Here is a 20,924-nt window from a genome sequence, read left to right as displayed (position 1 = left end):
ATTCTCAGTCTGCTTTCCTGCAATTAAGAGAATTGGGGATGTGATGTGTTTCATCAAAGGTGCAGTACCCTCAAGAGGAAGCTATAACCTGTGAAATTCCTGGAGAGGAAGAAAAGTCTGGAGGATGGAGACCAAGGCAAACAGAAGGAGTAGCTATATGGTTAGCATAGGACAGTGCAAACCACAGACGGGAGGAAGGAGCCTGAGGAAAGTATTCTCAGGCTTAGGAAATACTCAGTGTTCAGTGCCGGGAACAGATAGTTCAGCCCTGTTCAGCCACCCCCCGAAGTAATGCATGCTACTTAACAAAGCATGCCTCAAGTAATCAGGAACTTCTGACCTCTAATCCTAACTACTGACTCACAGCTGACATTGAGCAAAACTCCTCTCTTTTCCTCTCTATCCCTTTAGTTATTAAAAACAAAACAACCACCATCACCACCAAAATGCATTATTCTAAATTCATGTCACACAGATGTTTGGGTTAACTCACTAATGAATGATCTTAACATCTCCCATTAAAATGATCCTCTTCTTGGTTTTAAAAATAAATCACTGCATAAGCACAGTCAATGAATGTGTGATGTGTATCCCTTTAAAATTCTGGAGCTGTGGAATTCTTTCTTTACCAGTCATTAGACCTCGGTTGCCTCTGGAGAAAAGCAAGCAATGCCTCAACTAAGAAATGGTACAATGAACAAAACATAAATACTCTCTTCCTGAACTATCAGGTTTATCTTTGTGATGAACTGTAAATCCATGCCTTTCTTTCCTCTTGAATGTGATTCAAGTTATTTTTATTGCGAGGTATGTCAAAGAATTCGTCTTGGATAGTTAGAGCCAGAGAATACTGTCACATCTATGTGTCTGATGTTAGAAAGTACCTCAGGATAGCCCCCTCAGACTTTAGTTCTCACCCCCAAAAGCTAACTTGTAGGTCCTGGGAAGATAACAGTGAATTGTAATTTGGGTCCTCTGTTCAAACTTCCTTGCAACCTTGAGTTGATCTTAACTAGTAAAATGGCATTGATAATGCCTCCTTCCAGTAAGTAACACATTATCATGTTTGGCTATAATGTTAATAATAAAACCCCAACTGCAATCATGGTTGGACAGCAGCCCCTCACAACCACCTTACCTGGCAGGTGCATGCAGTGCAGTTATCGTAGAGAAATGAAGATCCATTGTCATAAACGTCACTGCGAAAGAGGCAGCTTCCAAATGGGAGGTCAAACACTTTCCTCTGACCTAGAGAGAAGCAACAGCATGGTGTAAGCAAGACAGAAGCCAGGATGTCCCACTTTGTCATGAACAATTAATTATATCACAGGGCTGTTAAACATTCTCACAAGACCAGGTAAAACTGGTGCACAAAAATAGTTCTGGGTTAGATGTTCCCAGGGAATTCCCTGGAGTCATTAATGTAGAGAGCTTTTGTTATAAAGAGTTTGATTCCACACTGACTCTTGTAAGTTCAACAAATCTTTAATACCATCTTAGTGAACCAAGATGACCAGGTCTGTGTCGACTTGCCCTCATGGAGCTTACATTCTACCGGTGAGACAAACCCACAAAAAATGATTTCAACACAACAATATGGTAAGTTCTGGAAAGAAGCCAATATGGGAACTGTGGGGACAGGGAGAACAGAGAAGACTTCTTGGAGGATTGTAATGCCTGAGCTGCATTTTAAAGAACAAGTAAAATTATCCAGAAAGAAGGTATTGGCAGGGAAGAGACAAAAGGAGTCAAGATATCCCAAGAAGAACTAGAATGAGCAAAAAGAAGAACCAACGATATAGCATCTCAGTTGGAGTCATGACAAGTCCACTGGTATAAAGGATGGCACTAACTCAAAATGTGCATAAAGGCAGAATCCAACCCACATGCCAATTGCCCAAGTGCCTACGAATAGGCACCACACCTCTGTAGAATTAGCTTAGTTTTCCCTGATGTGAAGATCTGATTGGTGACCAAAAGGGCCATAAAAGCAAACCCAAATAAAGACGACAATCCAATTTCCTCCTTTCTTTCAGTATGTGAGCTTCTACTCCCTGGAGCATATAAAAACATCCCTGACATGGTACTTGAATCGAGGACTGAGTTAAGAAGTCAAAGATTCATAGTCACTCATTAGATTTACATCTACACTCTTTCTTCTTATAAAAAGATTAAAAGCAATCTCTATTAATCAGGAGGCCCAGTGAAATGCTGAAAATACCTATAGGCACATATTAAACACTACTCTCAGAATTAGAATCGTTGGAATTACCATCAACAGGAGTCAAGAAAAATTCTATATTCCTGCTAGAGTCAACTTCAAGGCTAGGATACAGAATTAAATCATTAGTTTGGCTCTTAACTACCAGAAGTAAACTTGCCTCAAAAGATGGCAGTAAGTTATAATCTGGGTCCCTCATATGGATCTCCTGGTGACCTTGAGTATTTCTCCAGGCCTCACTAAGGTCACTTGTAAAATGGTACTAATAATGCCTCCTCATGATAACACATGGCCCTCTCTACCTACAATTCTGATGCTAGAGTATATAACCAAAAACCCTTTCATGGTAAGACAAAATTTAGCTGAATGACTGTATTTTCACTGAGCAAGTATTAATAACCCAACTAACACAGGTATTTTTTAAATTTAATTTTATTTTTTTTGTTTTATGCTTATTTTTAAAAAATTTTTTTTATTATATTATGTTAGTCACCATACAGTACATCCCCGGTTTCCGATGTAAAGTTCGATGATTCATTAGTTGCGTATAACACCCAGTGCACCATGCAATACGTGCCCTCCTTACTACCCACCACCAGCCTATCCCATTCCCCCACCTCCCTCCCCTCTGAGGCCCTCAGTTTGTTTCTCAGAGTCCATAGTCTCTCATGCTTCATTCCCCCTTCCGATTACCCCCCCTTTCTTTATCCCTTTCTTCCCCTACCGATCTTCCTAGTTCTTATGTTCCATAGATGAGAGAAATCATATGATAGTTGTCTTTCTCTGCTTGACTTATTTCACTTAGCATTAACTCCTCCAGTGCCGTCCATGTTGCAGCAAATGTTGAGAATTCATTCTTTCTGACAGCTGAGTAAAATTCCATTGTATATATGGACCACAGCTTCTTAATCCAGTCATCTGTTGAAGGGCATCTGGGCTCCTTCCACGATTTAGCTATTGTAACACAGGTATTTTTATGTGTACACCCAGGTCCTAGTTTCTTGGAGCTTGTGAGAACTTATAGACTAAATTAGAGGATTACCTGCAAAATACAAAATTCAGCCTTTCTCTAGATTTTCCTCTAGGCCCTGAAACATCAGGAAGCTGTGTGCGGGCCACCCACCCCATTAGAATCACTTCTGTTGTATCACACCTTGGTTTTAGGATATTCTAGTATAAGCAACATCCCTAGGCATATCTTTTTTTCTTTTTTGCATTTACTATAAAAATGATGGTGATGTTATTTTTCACTGTTGTAAACACTGTCCTCTATATTAATCTATCAGAGGTATTTTTCTATCCTTCAAGAATTAAAAATAGCTCTGTTTCAATTTAGCAATTTTTACAAATGTGATAAGTTGGTTTGCCTTTTTCCTATCTTTTATCTACATGTGCTTCATGTCTTTTGTAAGTGGCCTTAAATCCTGTTTGGCAAGAGGCAGGATAGAAATTATATAAATACAGTCAAGCTTCTTTCTCCACCAATCAAAATGTATCTTCTTTATGGCTGAGCTCCACATGACCTCCTCAGAGGCCCTTGTACCTCTTAGAATGAACAGCCCCTTCCTGTGTCCCCACAGCTCGTAGCTTTTACTACATGCATAGTACTTAGTACTGCGGCATGGATGGATGAATGAATAGGTGAACAAATGGCTGGATGGGTTGGTGGACTGATGCATCAGTAGATCACTGAACAAAAAGACTCTTCAACAAGTTTATCCCCCTGAACAAATGTGAACAACTACCCAGATTATCACTCAATAAAATACAACTTTTACCTAAAAACACTGATGTGGGGCGCCTGGGTGGCACAGCGGTTAAGTGTCTGCCTTCGGCTCAGGGCATGATCCCGGCGTTACGGGATCGAGCCCCACGTCAGGCTCCTCCACTATGAGCCTGCTTCTTCCTCTCCCACTCCCCCTGCTTGTGTTCCCTCTCTCGCTGGCTGTCTCTATCTCTGTCGAATAAATAAATAAAATCTTTTAAAAAAATAAAATAAAATAAAATAAAATAAAATAAAATAAAAACACTGATGTGAAGCTTTTATCACAGTAGTATAGTTCCAATAGGATCCTAGGCTGTGTCACTCTGAGAGGGGCATTGGGTGCTCAGTATACACAAACCTCTGATGGGTCTCTTCCTTGAAAATGAGACAGAGAGGAAGAGAATGTTGCAGTGCAAAAGGCAGAGGTATGTCATGTAAATGAATCCTGGTCAAAGGAATATTTAACAGCAAACTGGTGTCCACCAGCGAAGAGTCTAATCGGTCTAAGATTTCAGAATCTAGAAAGTATCCTAATGTTTCCTTTTTTTTCCTTTCTGTCTTTTATCGTGTGGGTATGTTTCTTTTTACCCGTGAGGGAACACAAAATCTTACCTTAATCCCAAAGTCATCATGGCCCAAAATAAGATAACATTCAAAAGAGTGGTTCAGAGACTCCATACACAGCCTAATTTAAGCCATTTCCACATTATTCCACTGGGGTTTAGGTCAATCAAAAAAGGTCTCATTTGGGAGAATTGTGATTTTCAAGTTTCCTAAGACTTGCCACTCCTTTTGTAGTCTGTCTTATGACCACAAGTGGACAAGAAAATCTGCATTCAATACAACAGCTATTGCTCATATGAGAAGTTTCTGAGCTGACTCAGCACATCCACGGTATGGGCTTCAAAGCATTAATCAAATCTACTTATCTTCAATGTCAGGCCCCAAATGCCACCTCCTCTGTGATGACTTTTCTGCTTGGATGGAATGCTGTGTCCACCACGACCAGAAGCATGATGATTTCAACCACAGTGAACTAGCTAGCTATGCCAGGGGTCCAAGCACACACTGGCAACCCAGGAAGCACATATCTCAGTGGAAATGTCTTTAATCAGGCATGTCTAAACAATTCTCCTTTGTTCTTTTAATTATTTCATAGTTACTTAAAAAGCATTGTGTGTGTGTGTGCACGTGTGTGTGTGTGTGTGTGTGTGTGTGTGTGCGTGCAGCACGAAGGTAAACATTATTAGATTACGAGTTGGCAGAAGAATCCCTCAAAGAAGAGAAAACTGCCTTCATTTAACAAGATACCTGTATTTGGCAACTTGGTTGTAGAAAGACTTCAGGCTATGACTGTGATAAGCTGGGAATGAAAAACATCCATCAACAGGATGTTCTGGAATTGAGAAAAGCAAGGTATGATGGAAAGGAGAGAGGAATCAAAAAAGGGTGTGGACAGTAACTGAAACGAGGCTGGAGACCAAATGAAAGACAAACAGTGACCCTCTTCTAAAGGCAAAATAGTTAGGACCTTTTAAGAACAAAGGGAGCTTAAGGTTCCATTTCATGTTGTTTGCTGTCCTTCGCTATAAAGTTATCACCCTTCGCGTTGACCACAAGCCTTCAGTAAAATCTACTACACGAACCTTGATTCAACAGCACCACATAAGGTGAAAAGACTGGAGAGTGAGTATCCCAGGAAGTACAAAATGAGTTAAAGGAGGACGAGGAGGAGAAGAAAAAGAAGGAGGAGGAGGGGGGAGGAAGGGAAAGGGGAAGAAGAAGGAGAAGCAGCAGAGGTGAAAGAGGAGAGGTTATTATCTGAGGAGGAGGAAGAAGAAAATAAAGGGAGAAACAGCAGGAGCAGAAACACAAAGCCAGTGGTGACTAGGAAACGTGCTAGCCTTCTCAAGGATCCCTAGAGATTTGAGTGAGGTTGCTGGGGGATTCTAGTGGGAGATGTTCTATTGTATTCGGATGCTGGCTCAAGCTACTTTTATTTGAATATGAGTCTGACCTCAACTAAGTCAAGAGCTTGAAGATCACATGTAAAAAGTTCACATATGGATTGTTAACAAGAGCCAAAGGATCTCTTGTCCTAGAGACTCTCCATGGCACGCTGTCTCTTTTCAATTAGCAACGTGTGTGCCACTCTCCACGTCACCAGCGAGGCTGAGCAGCAGCAGGTTAGAGCATGGGCTTAGGAATCACAGGGACTCTGTAGCTCACTAGCTATGCCACCTTCTGGGAATCCACTCCCCATTTCTGCAATAGTACTAATCATAGCACCTATATTGCATATCAGAATGATACATTTCGCACCTACACAGGACAGTTTCTTAAGAAAATTTAATGAGAAAAAGCATATAAAGTGCTTTGCATGGTGCCTAGGACATAGGAAATGCTCAGCAAGAAATAGCTAATCCTCCTTTTGTGTTGGCTATTTTTCATTTTTCCTTTCCAAACATCTTGCTTTTGATGTTATCCTCCTGCATGTTTTTGCCTCTAAGAGTAATGCTGGTGTATATTCCCCCATGTATTAACTTCACATGCCTTTAAAATACTAATCATTTCTACTGATCATCATATGCCCATTGAAAGATAGTTTCTTCAATACTGTTCTTTCCATCAGGAGCTATTATCCCAGGTTGTCTGGTGAGCCAGGTTTACAGATACAGAGCAAAGAAACCCCTGAAGATGGGGTGCCCGGGTGGCTCAGTGGGTTAAGCATCTGCCTTCAGCTCAGGTCATGATCCTGGGGTTCTAGGATCAAGTCCCACATTGCTGAGCAAGGAGCCCGCTTCTCTCTCTGCCTCTGCCTGCTCCTTCCCGTGCTTGTGCTCTCTCTCTCTGTCAAATAAATAAATAAAATCTTAAAAAAGAAAAAGAAAAAAGAAACCCCTATAGAGACCTCAGGAAAGAAATAAACTCCTATAATCAGAAGAAGCAGGTATTTCTAATAAGCCATGAACTAGGACAACCTGAGAACTCCAACATAACAATGAATGAAGACTCTCAGCAGAAACTCCCAAGAATAAATTACATTGTTCTTTGATCTGAAAACAGTCACTCACCCAAACATTTGGGGCAGCACTGTCCTGGGGGAGTGTGGCTAAGGTGCTGAGGACAGGAGAGAATGGGACAGACTTCTCTCACGCACTGTGTCCTGCCTCCCTGAAGAAAAGAGAGAGAGAAAAAAAAGCACATTTAGAAAAGTAAGTGCATATATATTGTATAACCAAGATGTCTGGAACAAACCTAGTGCCTTCCCTGGTATTAGGTCCCTGGGGTGACTGCTCACATCTGTGTAACTTCTCCAACTCTCCAATTATCTTCCCTGTAGGCCACATGCACTACACCCTCGAAAAGGCTACCCCTAAAGAGATTATTACACCATCCCCCCTCCCCACCCAACACCACCTTTATTTATCTTTTTCCTTCTCAGGACTAGCCAACCATCTCATTTTGCCCGATCGGAGGCTTTCAGTACTAAAACTGGAGAAGCCTTGGGCAAACGGGGACAAGTTGGCCTCTCTTTCCAACCCCCAAGCAAGCAAAGGAGCCCTCTAGATTTTACTGAGATTTTTTCCTCCTCTTTCAGACCCCCATCTTTCTGTAGGTTCTGCAGACATCTTCCTCCAAGAATACTTCCCTTCCTGCCACTGCTTAAAGGTGTTGCTAGCATGACTCAATGAGGCTTGGATTTAAGGAAGCAGCGAGGCTGCTGAAAATGAAAACACTGAAAGCCAGTATTCAGAAGAACCATTTCTCTGAATTCGCTCAGCTAACCAAACCTGTTTCTATCGTAAGTAGAAGGCAAATGATGATTGATATTGGAAGGAATGGCAGAGGCCCAGCCACCTAAGGGAGATGTTCTAGAGCCTTCGAATTTTCCCCTGCCCCTGATTCTCTGCCCTTTCCTCCTTTCTGACACTCATTCTTTACCTCAGTATGTCCCCCTCCTCTGGCCATCAGTATGTCTCCCCTCTCAGCAACTCGAAGTTGCAGCATGCCTATTCCCCCTCCTTGATGTCTCACCAGAGGCGTCTGTTTTTCCAGCCTCAGCAACTTGTAATTGAATACTCAGAAAGCTGGGGCAGGGGAAAAGAAAAGTGCTTTCCAGTCAATTTACATCCAACACTTTTGTAAGGCTCATGTGAAAACTATCCTGTGCAAAATGAATTGCTATCAAATTCATGAATAATTAATTTTTTTTTTTTTTAAGAAAAATCGGTAGATTTGGTAAACAGATCACTAGGCAAATGGAATTTCAATGGATTGGCTTCTCTGGGATTTGAGCTAGAAAGCAAACTAGTAAACCCTCAGGTGCCCGCTGTCTGAAACCGGTAATTTATATCTCAAGAGGCCTCAGGAAATGAGGAACTCACGCCTCAAAGAAGGGAAAGATTCCCTGCGGCCTTTCCTCACACCTTCCCCAGCACTTTCTGCAGTAACACCAGACGTTAGCCGTCTGGGTCATATTCATGCCCATCCCCACCCACGGCCGCCATCCATTGTTCCTGCTCTCCCTTCCTCTTCTTGCCAGTTTTGTTATTACTGTTTATTTTTTGGTGCGAGTGGATGAAAAGGGTAGGGCACGTTATGTCTTTTTAAATATTTATTATTTTTAAGCCACTTTCACATTGGATTCTTCCCCAAACCAATAGAGAGCATGCAAAAATACCACAAAAAGCTCTTCTGTTGTTTTTACATTATTTCCAGATCAGCAAGAATCACTAAAAATCTCCTAAGAATCCCTGGCTGTTTTCTGTGAGGTTCCTCACTCCACGCAGCATAATCCTAACGTCGGGCCTTTCCCCAGACTTCAGAGGCACATAACCTGAGTCTAGGTCAGACTCTGCGGTCGGGCCCAGCTTATACATAAACCACAAAAGCTAAATCTAGAGGGAGGACATAATGCTTCCCTTAACTTTTAATTTCAAAAAAATTCATCTGCAAGCAACTTCCTAAAATCCTGAAGCCTCAGGCCACACGAGGCTGCCTGTGTGCTGGCTTCTCGTAGGCGCACAGAGAACATATTCTTTCCATCGATATTCTCTGTTCTTGCTGGAGCGGCATCTATTTTTCAAGCATATTGCAAAATTAAAATTTTTAAAAAATAGTGCATAATTGCATAGGAGTTAACTTGCCCAGTGCTTCAGAAAGCTGGCAGAAGATTACGCGGGCTCCAGTACTTTTCCTTATGCTGAGGTCAAAGAGCAGATTTTGCATACATAATACAACTGCAGTTTGTCTTTCCCAAGAGCCTGTTAAAGTAACTTGAACTCCAATCGGGTTTGCTGGTTTAGTCAAGTTTTATTTTGTTTGGGTTGCAGTATTGTGGCATAGCCCAAGTCCCGAGGCTGCATTCCAATTACTACCTCCAAAGAAAGTGCCAGCCCTTTTCGGCTCACAACCTGCTTCTATGATTTCAACTCGGCAGGGAATCTGGTTAAACCAGGAGATGTGGCCGTGCTGTAAACCAGGAAAGTTAAAACAGAAGTGAACAATTCTGTTTCTAAATGTGTAAACGAATCCCTACTGTAACTGCACTAACTCAGGCTCTATCAGATTATCCCAACCTTTCTAACCGGCTTCCCTGCTTCAGCGCTCTTGCACTAACCCATCCTGGAAAGTTCAGTACGTCCACGGCTCCTCTCCAACCTCCATCCGTCATTTCATTATTGGATCAACTATGTGTTTAAGGCCTACATATGCTGAGGAGGCAGCAACGAATAGAACATACAAAAATCACTCACTTTACGGAGCCTACATCACCACTGAGCGTGTCCCCATGCTAAAGTGACGGATGACTTTCTGCTGCATCCGGGATAAAACTCAGGCTCAGTGTCCATTTTAGAAGCAAGTAAATGCTCACTAAAATCGGTTTCTTCTCCTGACACAGACCAACACTACATTTCTCAGACTCCCTTGCAGTTAGGCCTTATGACGAGGTTCTGAGCAAGAGGAGGTGGACGGAAGTAAATAACATACTTCTAGGCTTGACGCATAAAAATCTCTCATCTCAGTGCTCCGCACTCTCACTTTCTGTCTCTACCAGATGAATGGAGGGGATATCAATAACTGTACAAGATGAGAAGAGTCTGCTTCCACTTCCCTGAGTCACCATGTGGAAGTCTATCTACTAAACACTTGTAATGAACTATTAAATGAGCAAGAAATAAATTTCATTGCATTGAAATACTCTGATACATTAGATCTTTATTACCACGCTTACTCTACTTTGTCAAGATACCCCACAATCTTCTCTCCCATCTTCCCTCACAAGACCAACCTGGAGAGGGGGTCCAGTGTACCTTCTTTATTATCCCCAGGCCCATCTGCAGCCTGCCATCTCCTTTATATGTACCTCTTTCCCTCTCTCCCCCTGTCATTGACCCCTATAAAAATCCTGATTGTTGAAGGTCTATTTCGAGCCTCTTCTCACCTGTGAAGCCTTCTAGACCCCTTCATTTCCCAGTGACCCCCTCCATCTTTCCATATATTTTCTTTTTTCTTTTTTAATTTTTTTTAAAGATTTTATTTATTTATGTGACAGAGAGACAGCCAGTGAGAGAGGGAACACAGCAGGGGAGTGGGAGAGGAAGAAGCAGGCTCCCAGTGGAGGAGCCCGATGTGGGACTCGATCCCAGAACGCCGGGATCATGCCCTGAGCCGAAGGCAGATGCCTAACGACTGCACTACCCAGGAGCCCCTCCATATCTTTTTCTTTCTCATATGTATTCTATATTTTTGACACATACATAGAAGTTTAACACTGCAGGATGATACTGGTTTTGCCTCCAAGCTAGACTTTGGCGACAGCAGGGACCCGTCCTTTGAGCCTAAGATCCTTCAGGAGAGTGACAGACTCAAGGAAACATCTCAGTAAAAACTTCTGGAATGAGAGGAAGAGCCACCACTCAGGATGAGCTCTAGAATCTCAATGAATTTCTCAAACCACTTTGAACTACAGGATGCTGATGAGAAGGTATAGTTTCAGGGCTGTCTGCACCTGCTTACCTTGTATCTCCTTGGGTTTTGTACATGTTAGGTACTAATTAAATGTTTCTTGGTGCTGATATATCAAAAAGCAACACTTAACTTCACCTTATAAGCTGGCAGGATTCTGAGGACCCCATGTGTTTTGTTAAGTGTTTGAAAATATCTACATGGTCAAAATACACAACGATTAATGTCTATAGTCCCATGTGGCCAAAAGGAAAGGGACGCTAGGAACTTCCATAGTACTGGTGAGTTATGATTTTCACCATTTTTCTTTAGTTTGTTCTTTAGAGGTGATCGTTTGTTCTAACTGCATACCCAAGTGTTTCTCCGAAAGTAGCTGTTTTTTAAAGACATGAAACTTGTCCCAAGTCTATTTGCTGCCCCCTTATTTTTGTTTTAGCTGATTCAGTCAAGAACATGATCACTTTGTGTCAAAGTTTACCATAGAGCAGCAGTCTTGCTACATAATAAAAATCTATCTTCCTGAACAGAGTAATGAGTGCAAGATGATAAAACCACAGCCATGTGCTTGCAGGCTTCTTCCCCCACGCCTGAGGACCACTGAGGATTGAGGGCTGGAAACCATACTAGAACGTGTGACACAGCACTCATCCCTTGACCGGGATGCCGAGCTGGCTCCCCAACCGGAGGCGGAAAGCAGAACAGTACATTTCTAACCAGTTAGAACCAATCAGCTACACTCAGCCACATTCTAGAGGGATTTTTTTTCCCCCAGTGTTCAATTATTTGAAGGGAATGGAATTCTCCATCGATTCTAGATGAAGTTGAGAAAAGGGGAGAGAAAACCTAGCAGGGCTAGCGTAGGGAGAAATATATCCTGAGTGCAAAGAGTTTATGTGTGAATCATAATTCTTATATTCATAATAGCTAGTGGTGCAAAGCTGATTTGTGACTAGAATACCCACTCTGAATTGCAAATTGCATCAAAAAACATCACAAGAGGAAAAGGATGTCCTTAGCCATGTCTCTCTTTGACCTGCAAATTTATTTTGGTAAAGTTTCAGAGCATGACAGTTACTTCTAGGGGTAAAGGTCTAGGTACTTGGCCTCCCTTGATCTTGGCCAGTGCAAAACAGAAAAGCAAAGCAAAGATGGCCAGTAGGTTAGCTGTCTGTTGGAGGGAGCAGGAGCAGAGTGGACAATGGGAGAGAGGACACCCCAAATTGTAGTGGGTGATGAACCTACTTAGAGAGAGAAAGCTATTTATATGTATGCATACTCATACATGGACACATGTGTACACATATGTACATACACGATATTGACATACATGTATATAGCACTGCGGTATAATATATAATGGGTGTGTTTGTGAGTAACCCACTAGACCAGGGTCTTTCAAGTTTGGCATTATTAACATTTTGGGTCAGAGAAGTCTCTGTTTTAGGGGGCCATCCTGTACATTGTAAAATATTGAATAGCATCCCTGGCCTCTATCCACTAGATGCCAGTAGCACCCTTTGTCCCCCGGTTGTAACAAACGAAAATGTCTCCAGACATTGCCTGAGGTCCCTAGAGGACAAAATCACTCCCAGTTAAAGACGGCTGTGCTAAACCAATGTTTTCTTAAGCCACAGCCCATGAACCTGCATTTTCAATAACTTTCCCAGATGAACTGGATGCTACTGTCCAAGGTGCTACTGCATTTTGCAAAATGCCTCACTGACATGAGCTTCCAGCAGGTAGGTTCTGAGGCTTATTTACCTTCTTAGTTCCTCCAGCAGCTAGCACACATCACGCCTTATCACATGTGCTCACGTCATGCATTCTGGATGATGGAGCACATTGCTCATGTGGGGGGTTCTCTCTGAGACAGGAGCCAGGCCCTACTTCAGCTCGCTGGTGACTGCAGGCCACTTTACTCAGGCTCGTGATGGAAGACAGCAGCAGAAGCATAGGCAGGGATGGACCTGTGATTAAGGTTGATGGGCTGGGATTCAACAAGGGGTCTGGGCTGAGACCACTGCAGGCTTTAGATCACAATCTGTGATGACTCTGGAAACTTTCTACTCTAAGAATCTGGACATTATGCTACCCATGGGCTTATGTTTCCAAGTCATAAAATACAACTCAACTTTGATTCTCTACACAGAGTCAAGAACACGTCAGCAAAGTTTGACCAAAATACCTATTCTGTCCCATGAAAATCTTGAGCCATGACCCCTGAGAAGTGCCCCCTGGCCTGACAAAAACGAAACCCTTTTGTCCTTCATACCTATTCAAAGAACCATGACCTCTGTCTCGAGAATCAAGCCTAAAACAAATTCCTTTTATTTTTCCCATCAATTAATGTCTCTAAGCCCAATTGTATTGTTGTGCATTGTATTGCTTTGGTTTCCTATTGCTGCCATAATAAATTATGACACAGACTCAGTGACTTGAAACAATACACACTTAGTATCTTACAGTTCTGGAAGTCAGAAGTCTGAAGTCCGTCTGGGCTTCAGTCAACATGTCAGCAGGGCTGGGTTCTCTCTGGAGACTCTAAGGCAGAATCTGTTTCCTTGCCCTTTTCCAGCTTCCAGAGGCTGCCAGCCTTCCTTGGCTCTTGGCCTCCTTACCTCATCGTCAAAGGCACTGACACAGCATCTTCAAAATCTCTCCCTGACTCGGACCCTCCCACCTCCATTTATAAGGCCTCTTGTGAGAGGGCCCATCCAGATAATCCAGGATAATCTCACATGAAAATCCTTAATTTGACCATATCCGCAAAGTCCCTTTTGCCACGTAAGGCCACAGTCACAGGTTTGGGAGATTAGAACATGGATAGCTTAGGGACCAGGGGGTCCATAATTCTGCCTACCATAGTTATTGCTAAAGAAATGACATCGAGTTTCACCTGTGCAGTCCAGACGTAATATTTTAGGCCTTCGGTGACTACAAAGCACTAAAATAACCCACTCTATCAGCAATTCCTTCATTGAAAAAGATAGTTTTTCCCTTTTTTTTTTTAATCAGAAAAAAAGAGATAGCTAAGAATCTCAATTTAAATCCTGGTCATATGGTGGCTGAACTAAGCAAGTTCACACACACTTTTTGTTTGTTTTTCCTAGTCTTTTCTAGTTATTTCATCACACCTTTCAGAGGCAGATATCCAACCCAGACGATCTGAATTCCACATCTTATGTACACTCTCTTTAATTGTCATAGGCAATTCATAAGTGCCAATGGACAGCTTCCAGAGCAGCGTCTTAGGTGTTCATAAAGTAGGGAAGCTGTTGTGTCACCCAACAGACTTCTTCAGGGGCAGCAGGCTGGCCGTGCTGGTGAGCACTACTCCCTGAAACTCAAGCTTCCCCCAGGCAGTATGACTGGGCTAGTCACCCTTTGGCCTGTGCTGGCAAACCCTGCAGGGACTTCAATGTCCTCTGGTGGTGGCCAGATGACTCCCAAAGAGTTTTACGGTGTCCCTCATATTCAAAGACACTTACAGAAGAATGTCTGTCCTGGCATCCTCCCCAGGTTTGCTCGGCACTGCAGCGAGGCCTTAGCCCACCGGCAGCACATCCGGCCAGGTCCTGGCGGCTGCATACGCGAGCAGGCCCGGCGTGGCTGAGACAGTGCTGGGCTTCGAGCATACAAAGACACAGAGCCAGAGGTCATCATTTTATAAAATAAATATCAGATTCTCGAATAAACAGGTGATGTAAATATGTTTGCTATTGTCCCACTAATACCATTTTAAAAGGAGGTTTCTCTACTGTGTTTGCCTATGCCTCCTGTTTAAAGGTAAAACTCGTCTATATTCCTCTTTGAGTCCTTGCTCCTGGCGCTGTCTTGTCACTCGGCTGAACGGCAGGTTGTTGTTTCTGTTTTTGCTTTTTCATGTTTTTCTTCGGAAAAGAAAATTTCGAAATTCTTCCTCCTCCCCAAGCCCCGCTTCAGCACGCAGGCTGACACACCAATTGCTGATAAGACCGGGATATGGTTTGAAGCAAATTCCAACTGGTTCTGGGTTTTCATAAATATATCACTGCATTCTTTGTCTATTTTAGAAGTGGGAAGATAAGACCACCCTATGGGACCACGCGCAGAGGAGACCTCCAGACAAATGCCCTGGTGGGAAAAAAGGGGTGGGAAAAAAACCCTGCGAATCAGAATAGATTCACCAGCCCTGGTTTGTTTGGTGTCTGCAAGCAGGTGCTGAGGGATGGCTGGAAACTTAAGTGATCTGCCCTGAGGAACGTGATACCCCTTTCCAGCAGGGCTCACTGGGCAGAGCGGTAGGGGCTTACTGATAAGGCCCTGAGAATCTGGCCCTGCTACTCCGGTGAGCATGGGTGTCCCCCCTCTCTCAAACAATCGATACATAAGCAAAGAAATTCACAAGGGAATAGCCTCCTAATATTTCAGATTCCCGGAGACCTCACAGACCACCCCGGTAGGATGCTTCTCAACTGCCACCACCTCCCCCGCCCCAAAAAAAGCAAAAGAAAGAAAATGAGCCGTTTTCCTTTTCTTGCCATTTTCTTTCTTTCTTTCTTTCTTTTTTTTTTTTTTTATCAAAGTTCAACCTTTCATCATCATGTAAGTAGTCAAAGCTGTTACAAGCCTACTGCTGACACATCAAACGCTTTATCTACAGTCTGGCCCACTTCCAGGGAGATGAAAAGAACAAGCATTCAGAACTCACACCTCCCATGAGTTATGAGCCATTCCTGAAAGGAAGGAAATAACACCATTGTGGAGGAGAAAGGGCATTTTTCATATTCCTCGGGTTGTCTCCACCACAGCAAAGCTGGAGATGCGCTGAGGAAGAGATCCCAAGAAGGCCTTTGATGGGGGGCAAGGCTCTACAAATACTGACCCCCAAAGACAGAAACCCAAGCCTCACTGATGAACTGTTACTCTGAAACCTTTCAGTTGACTTTCAAGTTTGGCTACCAAGAATAATGGATGTACATTACCTGTTTTGTACATTGTTTTATTTTGTTTCCGCGGTGTTTCATTTGCATTTAGGCTGAAAGTTCACTGAGGGCAGAAGCCATGTGAATATTTGCTTCATCCTCCCCAAGTGCCTCAGTCCTCCTAGCCCTGCAGTGAGGCCACAGTAACATCCAAAGTGCTTTTGTTTTCATTTAAACACCTACTTACTGTGTTGTCAGCCAGAGCTGAAAGTCAGTCAGTCACATATGTTTGTGTCCCAGTGAGGTTTCCTAAAGCACAAAGTTATCTGTTGTCTTCAGATGAATTAGTCCTAAGTAAGGTATATCTGGATCCCCACAATGTACTGACGGAATTATACTTCACAAGTCTGTGGGATATTTCCTAAATCTGGTAGGCTAAAACACACTACTGAAAAATAACAGCACATTTTCACTTCATTTTAACTTCTGAATAGCAGTTGGCTAGTCACAGCATTTTGGTTTTTGTTTGCCCATTCAACAAACATTTGAATTTCTGTATGTTAGATATAGTGGTCTTTTTTTTTTTTTTTTAAAGATTTTATTTATTTATTTGACAGAGAGAGAGACAGCCAGAGACAGAGGGAACACAAGCAGAGGGAGTGGGAGAGGAAGAGGCAGGCTACCAGCCGAGGAGCCTGATGTGGGGCTTGAACCCAGAACACCGGGATCACGCCCTGAGCCAAAGGCAGACGCTTAACGACTGCGCCACCCAGGCGCCCCGATATGGTGGTCTTTAAATGAAGAATTTCAAAATCTTCATTACAATATACATTACCCTTACACAGTTCTCTATTTTGACAATTTCCTAAAATTCTAACAAAATCTTAAAACGTTGTAGGTAAAGTATGAAGGAGTCCTATAAACACCCTGACCTCGATCAAGGGACCCTGTCCAGGGAGACTAGAGATTTCTGGCACCATTCATTCAAACTAGTGGTGCCCCTGGGTATTGGTCTTGTCAGCCAATTCAGAGTTTGTGTTCTGAGACAAACAGGCTGCAACCCAATCTTGGCAAGCTCTTGGGATGATCATAATCTAGGTCAAAGATGATCAAAGGAAAAGAAGTGTACAGGCTGTTGGAACAGCTGTGAAAGGGGTGGGGGGGGTCCCAGTCTGAGCCAAAGGTAGCATTCAGACATGTCTGGGCAAGTCCAGTGAAAGGGAGAGGTTCACCTGCTCAGCTTCTCATGAGAAAAAAATCCAACCTAAGGGAGGAAGAGATGCAGCACCACACAGCCACCAGTTCCTGAGCCGAATTACGGAAGGAAAGCATTACCGCAAGTGGAACTTGGCCTCTGTCACTCAAGTCAGCCCAAGTGGTGTCATGGATGCCCATTTTGGTTCCAAAGGAGAAAGATGCTGAAAGTAAAGCCTGAAACCTCTGTGACATATTCAAGTACAGGCCCCTCTGAGTTGGGATTCCTATGACTGAGTAAACCACACAAAAAAGAAAGTGATATTGGTCCTTCCCACTTCCCCTCCACACTGCTTTATCATCAGAGGCTTCCGGGACATTAGCAGTGACGTGCAATCAAAGAGGGTAGAAACAGGAGCCATGCTAGGCTGAAAAACAAGGTGCCCATGAAATGGTGGCAATGCCAAAGAGAGGAAAAAATGGCAGACAGACATGGCAGAAGATGGACTCTTACCCAGTCCAGGAAAATGATATTTCCTCTGTCATGAACTCTGACTTGCTAGGAGGACTGGCCATCAGTGTCCAAAAATAGCCACCTAATAGACAAGGCATGGGTGTATTATATTCTCTGACAAATGAATTCATAAACTGGTCAAGTAGAAAGAAAAAGTGCTTGGTCTCTTATAGAAACAATGAGTTATGTTAAATCAAGCTTCTCCTGGAATAACATCAGACCAGGTTCAGCACTGTCTGTTGATCTTGGCCAGAACATGTGATCAAGAGGCCAGAGGGGGAAGGTACCTCAGTGAGGCAGCAGCTGGATGGAAAGTTTGCCTGGTCATGTACAGCTCTATAACCATGACAACATGCTTAGCAATCACAGACCTTTTTTTCCGAAGAACGATGGAGAACCAGGACTGGACAGGTCAAATCCCTAACTTTATTAAAAGGAATGGAAAAAAGTTCTGCCTGAACAACACAATTAGTACATTCTTTCAGAAAATAATACAGATAGGACTGGGTCCAGGACTGTGTTTTTTTAGACCATAGCTAGGACAGAAGTTTAAGTGCTTGAGAACTTCCCTAAATTCTTCAATGGAAACCAAGGATAGTCTCCTTGGAACTCCTAAGAAGCTCAAAGAAGAAGAGTGGAAGGCCATCTTTAATTGGAAATCAAAGGAAAGCCAACCCACTTAAAATAGCTGTCAGGACTTTAGTGGTGAGTGGACCAAACACAAGCCCTCAGAACCTGCCCCAAAGCTCTCTCTGAAGACCAGTGTTGAAGGAAAAATTGGGGGTGGGGGGCAAATGTCTAGGACTCGGGGAGGCAGTAATTCAGAAATATCCACCATCTTATTATACCAGGCCAACTGGAAGATGGCAATGTCTTGAAAACAGGCAGAATGAGTGAAAGCCTGCATACTGAAGGCAGAATATCCAGCCCTTTTTTGACCAAGAAATCCAGGAAGTCGTATTTTAAATTGATCAATGTTATTTATAAAAAGCCTCATCCACCAGGACTACTGTTTGGTTACCAAGTTCCTAAAACTGATATTAACAAGTAGCTCAAGTACATGACCAACTCTATCAGAACATTTTGTGTAGACTGTGGATACTGCCCTTGCAGTGAAGTATTTTTCTTCAGTTTTAGACAGGACATAAAATTCTGATTTGCGCTAAGTAGCTATCTGATAAGGTCTGTTCAGGGAACCTGTGGATGAGACTCCAAAGCCAAATGTCTCCATCTCCCTCCAAAAATTGCTAAGGTGGGAAATACACTTACATTTATGTTACATATATATTTTATTTAAATGCACTCTGTGAACATCCATGCACATGAATATTTTGTGTTTTTGTTCTAGGAAAGCGTTTCCAGTGGTCTAGGACAGAGAGTATGATCTCCTGAGCCTTTTAACTGATCTGGCCTGAGATGGCCTTTAGGCTCGATTCTTGTTCCCTCTTTTGTAAACCCTCCCAAGCAGACTCTAACTTTGCAATCACAAGTGGCACATTTCCCTAGGATCAGTGGTGCCTGGAAAATGGTTGCTGTCATTACAACAGTAATAAAACGTGCCATGGTGGGGAACTTGGGCAACCACAAGAAGGTAAGGATTCAAAATCCATAGTTCTCAAAGGCTCTAATGGGTTTGACTTTAAAAAGCAGAAGAGTTCTCAAATTGGAAATAAAAGGAGCAGTATAAGCACTGAAACTGTTCATAGCAAAAATTTTAAATGATTCTATTCTCAAACATTCCCAGTTCCAAAGAGTACAAAGGAATGGAGGAAGAGACTCCATGTTATACAAGTATCCCAATGTTGTGTGCAAAAGACTGCAAATCTTTGTAGAGGCCATTTCTTTCATGTAATATTTATACATAAGGTATTTGCATTGAAATATGCTCAAAACTCCAAATATGATCTATTATTAAAGTTACAGAAATAACAATACCCATGAATGTGGAAATGATACTAAACTCCAGATACTGGGTGATGAATCAAGGGAAAATGACTTTTTTAAATGTTTATGAAATCCTGGTTCATGAAGACATCAGAAGATCTGTGCCTTAAGCTCAGTACAAACCAGGAAAGTTTCCAGATTCTAAATCAAGAAGGAAAACTGGGAAACCACATGACTCAAAGGAACAAACCCCTGGCGTTAAGGGCTCCTTCCAACTCCAGTTTATTACTTTGTACCAAAGTTAAGTTTAACTTCTCTAAATTTCAATTTCTTCATCTGTAAATTAGGAAAACAACAGTACTCAGTGTCACAGAGTTCATGCAAAGAATAAGATGATGGAAGAAAAGCTTTTTAGCCCAGGGCCTGGTGCATAGTAAGTGCTCATTAAATGTTTGCTCTTACAAATATTTAAAGTCAAATTAATTTTGAATCCCAGCCAGTTCCATAAATTAATAAAGGAATGACCTTGGGCAATTTATTTAATCTGAGTTTTGGTTCTTTTATTACCAAACAATGCCATTTTTCCCACAAAGCCGCTGTGAAAATTTTATGAGTGAATGTGCTTCAAATGCCCAGCACAGCACTTGAGTTATAAAAGTCCCTGATAAAAATGAATCTTCAGCCCCCCTCACCTCCACCCTGTTCTCCTTAGGATCAGCCATTCAAAGTATGTTTCAGTGGCCAAGAGAACAGGGCTGTAAAAGGTACAGGGCTGTGGTGACTTTTCCTCTGAATTCACTGGAGAACATTTGTGTTTTCCTTGGCACTGGGAACACATGGAGCAGTCTTTGGGGTCTACAGTAGTATATACATCGCCCGTGCATTTGCATAAAGTTCCAAAGCACGTTCTTGATATATGCAGTATGACAGCTGCTGTCACAATATATTTATGTAAGTTCTACACAGATTTTATAAAATAAACTTGCAAATGTTTGTTTTCCTAAGGAGGGGTATGTTTGGGGGTTGATGGGGATAATCATTTCTTCTCACTAAAGAAAGTAACACATGCTGGCACCCTCCCTGCTCTAGTGCCGCAAATAGGCTGGTGACCTATGAATAAGTGAGGCAACCCCACAGATGCAGGAAGTCACTATATAACCATTTTTTTAATGCTTGTTCTGTAAAAAAACAGCACTGATGGGCACCATAGCCACAGTCCTCCTAAGGTCTAGTAGGAAGAATGAAATAGACGGTTGTGACTTTTCGCACCCAGAGTCCTCTGGCAAACTATCATAGCCTCGGCGGCTGTCCATCTTTCCATACAAAGGAGTTAGTCAGATGTGAAAGACAATGACGATTTCTTACAACATGCACCAGCATTTACCTCAGTCTTCTTTCAGAGCGCCAGAAGAATGTCTGGATTGGCCAACTCTTTCCCTCAAAAATATCAAGGTAACTTATACACAATTA

General features: G+C 42.5%; 1 protein-coding gene across 4 annotated transcripts in view; it reads right to left on the bottom strand.

Moving 5' to 3' along the window:
- BMPER (BMP binding endothelial regulator) overlaps window positions 1-20,924 on the bottom strand; it is a 241,060-nt gene that overhangs the window by 107,277 nt on the left and 112,859 nt on the right. For all 4 annotated transcript variants that reach the window (XM_044387480.3, XM_057304229.1, XM_026509040.4 and 1 more), the window contains exons 7-8: window positions 7,061-7,160; window positions 1,139-1,248 (exon numbers count right to left, since the gene is read on the bottom strand). In XM_044387480.3, the coding sequence (XP_044243415.3) occupies window positions 1,139-1,248; window positions 7,061-7,160 (210 nt within the window). The remainder of the gene's footprint in view (window positions 1-1,138; window positions 1,249-7,060; window positions 7,161-20,924) is intronic.

The sequence above is a fragment of the Ursus arctos genome, unplaced genomic scaffold (assembly GCF_023065955.2).
Source record: "Ursus arctos isolate Adak ecotype North America unplaced genomic scaffold, UrsArc2.0 scaffold_3, whole genome shotgun sequence".
NCBI classification, from domain to species: Eukaryota; Metazoa; Chordata; class Mammalia; order Carnivora; family Ursidae; genus Ursus; species Ursus arctos.
This window is presented reverse-complemented; position numbering and strand designations above follow the sequence as displayed.